Source organism: Capsicum annuum, chromosome 6 (assembly GCF_002878395.1).
Source record: "Capsicum annuum cultivar UCD-10X-F1 chromosome 6, UCD10Xv1.1, whole genome shotgun sequence".
In the NCBI taxonomy this organism is placed as follows: Eukaryota; Viridiplantae; Streptophyta; class Magnoliopsida; order Solanales; family Solanaceae; genus Capsicum; species Capsicum annuum.
In genome coordinates this window covers 223,641,886-223,649,463 of record NC_061116.1, presented here as the reverse complement: position 1 = coordinate 223,649,463, position 7,578 = coordinate 223,641,886, and the positions used below count along the sequence as shown (strand labels likewise).

Genomic DNA, 7,578 nt, shown 5'->3' with positions numbered 1-7,578 from the left:
AATTTATTTTAATTTGTAAAATTATTTAAATACACTTTTGAGGACCAAATAATTTGGCAACTGTTTTAGAAGGGTAAAACACTAGTCCCCATACAAGTTTAACCGGCTACCGGCAAAGTTGCGGACGTGAATGTGTACAAACTATACGATTGATTCCTTTTGTGAGAGATCTTCTACCCACTTGTTGCCATATTTTGTGTGTTAATTAAGTAGTAATACTCATTAAATAATACCATTACGGTAATATATATTATTTAATGTGTATTACTACTTAATTAACATAAAATATATTATTAGTATATCATTTAAACCGTGGCAGATCAGCATTAGAAATATACCGTCTTTGGAACGCCACACAGCAGACTTAAATGAGTAATCTAATTATTTTTAGTTCATTAACAAAGATTAATATTTTTTTTAAAGAAAATATTTCATAAATTACACGTTTCAAGTCAATTAGGAGGAGAAATCTCATTTTTTCAGTGCGTCGTTCAGATTAGTAAACCTACCTCAGGTTTGCGAGTAACTTTATTTGTCAAAAACATTTCACATTAATTTATTTTCCTAATATTTTTATTATAATATTATTGGCTTGGGTAAATTTTACGAAAGAAATTCAGTAAATTCCTTTGAACTATGCAGCTCCACCTAGGGCTGTGCCAAAATTGAATCACCGATAAATCGAAACGATAAAAATGTTATTGATTTATTATTATTGGGTTATTGGGTTAACCGTTTTTAATGGTTTTATAAAAAAAAAATTATTGAATTATTGGTTCGGTTCGATTTTTTCTTATTGGGTAAATTGATAACCCAATAAGAATATATATATATATATATATATATATATATATATATATATGACCTATTAGATATCTCTCTTAATTTCTCTTTAATCTCTACAAATTAACAAACCTATTATTTCAATTATACAAACTTTTAATTTCTCCTAACAACATTTAGTTCAAACTTGAAGATTTTTGTAAATTAAAACACATTATGTAGGATTTTTGTTTTTAATTAAGATTCGATTATTTTTCATGTTAGTTAGTAGTTACTACTATTTCTATTTTATGACTATTTTCTTATCAATTAAATCAAAAATCGAACCGTTAAGGACTAAAAATCGATAAACCGAAAATCGATAAAAAATATTTTATTGATTTGGTTATTAGTTTAGCATATTTAAAAATTGAAAATCGATAAATCAAACCGATACTATGTAAAAAAACCCGAACCAATTGATACACCCCTAGCTCCACCAGCGTTTTAAAGTTTACACGACTTGAGTGCGACTAATATTCTAATTTTACCTATCGAAGAAAAATTTTAAAACATAATTATCTTAAATATTTCAACCCCATTTTGAAAATAAATATCTAGAAAAGCTTTCTAAAAATGATTGAATACTTTGAACAAAATAAAAATATGCCGAATGATAACATCTTTTAAAAGATTTGCAAGTGTTTACTAATAATTTTGATGGAATCACCTTCTCTGTGTAAAAAAAATCGAAGAATTTTACGTAACTACTACTAATATAGAAAGGAATGTGAATGTCCTCAATTGCAATTTGGCTTTGACTTTGGCAAAGCTGTCAAAAAATATCCTAGCATCATATACCAAAAAAAAAGTACAATATCAACAGGCAACCGGCAACTTCCTAACTTTTTAATTATATAGTACATGTATAGTGTATATAAATCAACTATACTACTAGTACTTGATTCTATTCGTACGTCTCCGTCCGCTTTTTGAACTCTGCTGATATTTTTTATTTTATTTTAGTCTATATATATTTCATCCGTTTTAAATTATTCATCTCAAATTTTCTAATTTAACTTTTCATTTTATTTGTTCTTTTTTCATTAATTAAGAAAACTTAATTTTTTTCTTCATATTTTACTCTTTACATTAATTACTTTTTCCTTCAAATTAAAATGTAAATATCATTTAAAAGGGACACTATGGTGTTAATTATTAATCAATGTACCATCTCAATTTAGAACGAATAATTTGAGACGGATGAAGTATTTTTTTTGTTTAAAATAATTAATTTTTGATGATTTAATTGATGTTTAGTAATAGATATTATATATTAATAATAATTAATATTAAGAGTTAAATATAATTTTTTTTATTTTTCTTGATTTATCAAAAATAACAAGTAAAAATAAAAGTGAAAAAAAAATGACAAGTAAAAGTGAAGAAAAACAGTAATAAAATTCTCTTTGATTTAATAAAAGGATTAATTAAGGAAATAAATATTCTTAAAAAAGTGTGAACTAAAACAAAACGAATAAAGTAATTTATACTCCCCCGTTCTATTTTATGTGTAGTCTTTTAATAGATAAGTAGTTTTAAGAAAAGAATAATGAATTTATAAAGTTTACAAAATTACCCTTTTTAAAATTACTTTAATGTTTACTTTTTAGTTATTAAAATAGAAAAAATGTCATTAAATAGTTATCAATAACGAAAAATGATATTTTTTTTAAAAATAAATAAATAAGACGGATAGAGTATTTTAATTTTCTTTTTATTTTATAATAATATAATAATAATAATTGAATATAATTGAAATATCAAAAGTGCCTTTTTTCAGCAAGCTGGCATATATATAAGACCCCAACTAGACTGATATTGTTGATAAGCGTAAGTCCTAACTCTATAAGTGGTGCTCAGTACTTCGCTTTCACCACCGAGAATCACTGCGAAACGTTGCCGTTTTCACAGCTTCTCCGGTGACATTGCCTATTATTACAACGTAAGTTTCTATTAATTTAACGTGAATTTCTATGTCCATTTTATTAATTTTATTGAACTCTGTTATTTGATCCTATTTTAATGGATGCAACAAGTAGTTGTTGTAATTACAGGTAAAACGGTCTTTTTCCTTTGGTTATTACGTATATATAATTTTTCGGGTTTACTGATTCAGTATTTCTGTTCAACTTAAAACTACTTATGGTTCCACTTTCCGTGTATTTTACAACTGTGAACGTGATTTGACTTATTTGGACGGTTCATTTTACTTGTTTTTGCAGATTTTGGGATCTCAAAATTTGAAAAAACTAAGAAAGAAAGGTTAAAAGTCTTTTGGTGGATCCGAATCAAAAGGCTCAAAGACTTTTTTTCTCCCTTCATATAACCTTTGGTTAACAACTTTTGAGTTAAAGAAAAAATGGGAGTGAAAGTTGCTACAACTTGCTTGCAATGGGCTCAATCTTTTGTTCCTCATACACCATCTTCTTCTTCTCAAAGTTTTGCTTCTGCAATATCTTCCCCTACTTCCAAACGTCGTAGTATAAGCAGCAAAGGGTCTCGTGTTTGCCAATATGTCCATAGGTTTGAACAATCGGCACTTTTTGGTACGCAATTGTTGAACCTATACAGATCTAAATCTTGTGAGCAAGTTAAGCCAAGGACTAGAACAATTAGAAGGGCTTCTAGTGCCGGTGATAGCCTAGATTCGTTTTCGGATGAAGAGTTTGCTAAGGAGATTCAAGAATTGGCCATGAAATTTCAGTTATCAGACGACGAAAATTCGAGTGATATTAGTTCTGAGGATGAAGTTATTGCTGAAAGTGTTGGCAGTGATAGTAATGATATCAAGTTTATGGGGTGTCAAAATCCGTTTCATATTCTAGAACAACCGGATTGGCCTGACATAATTCCTGCGAATATCGAGTGGAAGGCGAATAGTATGGACCTCCCTTTTTCTCTTAGGATTATTAAGAGGAAAAAACAATGGCAAGATGGGGTTAGGGAAGCAGGAGAGTCCGCGTATTGCTCGGTGAAGAAAGCGTTTTCGAATATGGTGTTCATAATTCGAGAGCTGCAAAGCTACACTTTGCAAATGAGGGAAATGTTATTTTATGAAGATCTACAAGGGATTTTGGAGAGAGTACACAAGGAGATGCATGCATCTTTTGTGTGGTTATTCCAGCAAGTATTTTCACATACACCAACTTTAATGGTATATGTGATGATACTGTTGGCTAATTATAGTGTTCATTCTATGGCGAGCAGTGCTGCTATTGCTGCTACACCTCCACCACTTACGGAAGCTGTATCTACTTTAGACGAGGGTCATGTCAATCAAAAATTTGATTCGTCTGTGATTAAGACATTTTCGGTGTCATCTTCAAGTGGAAAAAGTACTTCTATTGGCGGTGGCATTGGAGGTGGTGGTAACTACAAGCCAATTGCTAGTGGAAATGATGGTGACGGGAGGTTTGACGGGCATGCGTTGTCCAATGAGATTTCATCACTTGGGAGCGGTGGGGTCAGCGAGGAAGAGTGTGTATCTGGACAAGAAATCAGCGAAGAGGAGTTGCAGATTTGGAATTCACTTGTCGATGAGGCTTCTAAGATGCAGGCGTCAACGAGAGATGAAGCGTTGGATCATGAAACCATGCAACGATTTGTGTCACCAGTACATGCAAGTATTGATGCCGATGATTACGATGAGTATTACAGAACACAGTTTACGTATCAATTGGGGATACACCGAGAACCACAAAATACTCTTTTGCTAGCCAATTATGCTCAGTTTCTTTTCTTGGTCGCCCAAGATTATGACAGGTACCAAAATTTTCTGTCTTTCATATTTCAATGTCAGATTTTTATTGATTTGATTATTCTAAGGTGAACTAGATCTAATTGGCAGATTCATTCATGACTTTTTGCTCAATTAGCTTGATATCTTAGGTCAACATAGTTCCTTGTTAGAAAAATTGTTTTGGTGTGTTTGAAAAATCACCTTCACAAAGCAATTGTCGTTTTCTTTATACTTTGGGTGGGAGAGTATCTTGATAGAAGAGTTTGTGGTAGTTCTTCAATTTTTCTTTCCCAAATAATGCTATTCTGAGTGGTCCCAAAGTGTGGGTTCCCATTCAAATATCATACTCTGTGTAGACCCCATTTCAGTCATAGAATATTATGTTACTCGGACCCTTAAAAAATGTCATTGCATCCGTGTCGTATCCTCTAAAGAATATGCATTTTGGAGGATTAGATATGGGTGGAGTGTCCTAACAAGCTTTTGAAGCACTATATGCTCTTCAATTATTGGTTTGCACTGGATTGATTTTGTGTTTTTGTAACAAACAGAGCAGAAGAGTACTTCAAAAAAGCAGCAGAGGTGGAGCCTAAGGATGCAGATGCATTGGGCAAGTATGCAATTTTTCTCTGGAAAGTAAGGAAGGACCTTTGGGCTGCAGAAGAGACCTTTAATCAAGCCTTAGCTGCAGAACCAGGCAACACATTTTATGCATCTAATTATGCTAATTTTCTATGGAATACTGGTGGTGAAGATACTTGTTTCCCACTCGACTCCTCAGATACCGATCTTTAATCCCCAAAACCCCAATAGAAAAGAAAGATGATTGATCTAAGACGAAGATGTAGGGCCAAAACAAGAAAACATAAGAGAAGAAAAATCTTATTTGTCAAAGATACAAATCAAGAAAATAAAATAATGGGTTGACAACAAGGGGGTGTCCAAGATAATTTTGGTTTGCTACATTTGAACTGCTCTCTTGGAATTTCCCTTTGTTTGGTAATTGCTGGACAGTGTTATTGTGGAGACAAGGAAGAACAAGGAGGGTCACTTTGAGTTGTTAATTAGCAACCATATCCCGTTGGCCTTATTTTCCTACTACTTTCTAGTAGTAATATGATAAAAGCTCCTCATCAAATGTGTAAATTCAGCAAAGTCTTGGCTTTAGATCAGAGAAAACTCAAGAGGGTTCTGCTTGTGATTTTTTCTGTTTTCTTTAACAGTTTTCCTTTTTCTTTTATTTTTCATAGTTGACATTGCCAAATTGTAATTAAACTTTTGTTAATAGATTAATTGCAATATATATTTTTCTTGTAACTCACGTAGCTTGCTCTTCACTCCTATTATTTTCATGAGCCGAGTCTTTTGGAAGCAACCTCCCTACCGTTCAGGGTAAGAACGGGTACCGTGAACCTTCCTACCTTCCAAGGTAGGAAAGATGTCTTTAAAAATGTCGACGGGTTCATGTCGGATCTTTTAAAAATAGTGTATTTTTTAAGAAGTCGACATGGGTATGATAATATTTTTGGGTAGTCCAAACACCTTAGGTTGCACCTGTAGCTTGCTGAATGACGTGATCCAATGCGTAGGGCAGCCCATGCTTTGTGCTATGTGTATGCTGTAGGCACTAAACACAGTACTGCTTGCCAAATGAAAATAGTTCCTTTCCAAAATCTATTGTATACTATATTTATTTTATATGTGCATCTGCTGTTAGATCTGTATTATTTTTTTTTTTTTAATGTACAAGAAAGTGAGAATGTTTATAAATATATTATTCTTATCTTTTTGCATAGAACAGAGTATGCCACACTGTCACGTGACTATGCTAGAAGTACCAATTTAAATGTCTCCTTTGAGTTATGATGCCGTCGGTCACATTGGGGTAAATATTTACACCAAAATATATGACATAATTATATGGTTAAGCAACCTAGTAAAGATGATAATATATAGTAGTCAATTCTGCTGCAGATTAAGCGATAAAAGATTATTTAAAACGTATATTACGCAAATTTACTTCACATAATCTTATAAAAATCAATTTATGATACATACACTGAAAATTAAATGCTTGAACTCTTGTACTGTATGGTGCATCAATCCTTATTATTTATATTTTATTTAAGTTTGCTAATAAATAATTATGATGATAATTTTCTTTTTTCTTCCCGGGGATAATATAAGGGCGTGTCCTCTATAAGATAGAACTTATCTTCTGGAAATCACAAAAAAATTGAGAAATTAGCGTCCTTTCGTTCATTTGGAAGATTTGGTTGCAATTGTGTGGACCTAGTGAGCTCCAAATAATAAAGTAATGCTCAACTTGAAGGTGGCGCACTATCACTTTAATACTATACACGTGAGACATATTCTAAATAAAATAATAATAGTGTTGATTAAAATATCTATTGAGTACTCCAGATTTTTCTTTAAATTATCTTTGCTCTGAATGAAAGAACTAGTGGAATCACAACTTGTAAATTTGGAATCAAATGATTAACGAACGTAAGAAATTGCGATGATAGTACTTAGTAGGCAGATAGTCGCACTAAGTTTAATTTAAGTTTATGTGTTTTATAAGAAATTCTTACTTTTGTATCTCAAATAACAAATAAGAGATATTTCTAGATTTTTTCTTTCTAATTCAAATTATAAGTTCCTTGTTTGATTCACACACTACTTAGGTGTCGTTTGGTTTGCGGTTTGGAGGTAAATAATCCCGGAATAAAATAATAATCTCGAGATAAAAAATTGTTTCACTTATTTGGTTGTCAATAGTTGGGATAACTTATTCGGAACTAATAATTAATCCCGGGATAAGTTATCCATATTATTCCATGTTAAGTTATTCTTGGGATAAAATTAAAAGAAAACACAATTGCCCTTCAAATTCTTTATATATATATATATACATATATATATATATATATATATATATATATATATATATATATATATATATGTATGCATGTATGTATGTATGTATGTATGTATGTCTTTCTTTATTTTTT

General features: G+C 31.3%; 1 protein-coding gene across 1 annotated transcript; it reads left to right on the top strand.

Moving 5' to 3' along the window:
- Nucleotides 1–2,612: 2,612 nt before the first annotated feature.
- On the top strand, nucleotides 2,613–5,881 carry LOC107875485. The gene is made up of 3 exons (XM_016722217.2): nucleotides 2,613–2,767; nucleotides 3,048–4,587; nucleotides 5,116–5,881. Exons 2-3 carry the CDS (start codon nucleotides 3,185–3,187, stop codon nucleotides 5,357–5,359), a joined length of 1,647 nt encoding a protein of 548 aa, XP_016577703.1. The 5' UTR covers nucleotides 2,613–2,767; nucleotides 3,048–3,184; the 3' UTR covers nucleotides 5,360–5,881.
- The last annotated feature ends 1,697 nt before the right edge of the window (nucleotides 5,882–7,578 follow it).

What these genes read in the sequence shown, in the direction of transcription:
- LOC107875485 (XM_016722217.2), top strand. Translation starts at nt 3,185, where the DNA reads ATGGGAGTGAAAGTTGCTACAACTTGCTTGCAATGGGCTCAATCTTTT. An exon ending in GTCGCCCAAGATTATGACAG is followed by an intron (nt 4,588 to 5,115) that starts GTACCAAAATTT and finishes TGTAACAAACAG; the next exon opens with AGCAGAAGAGTACTTCAAAA.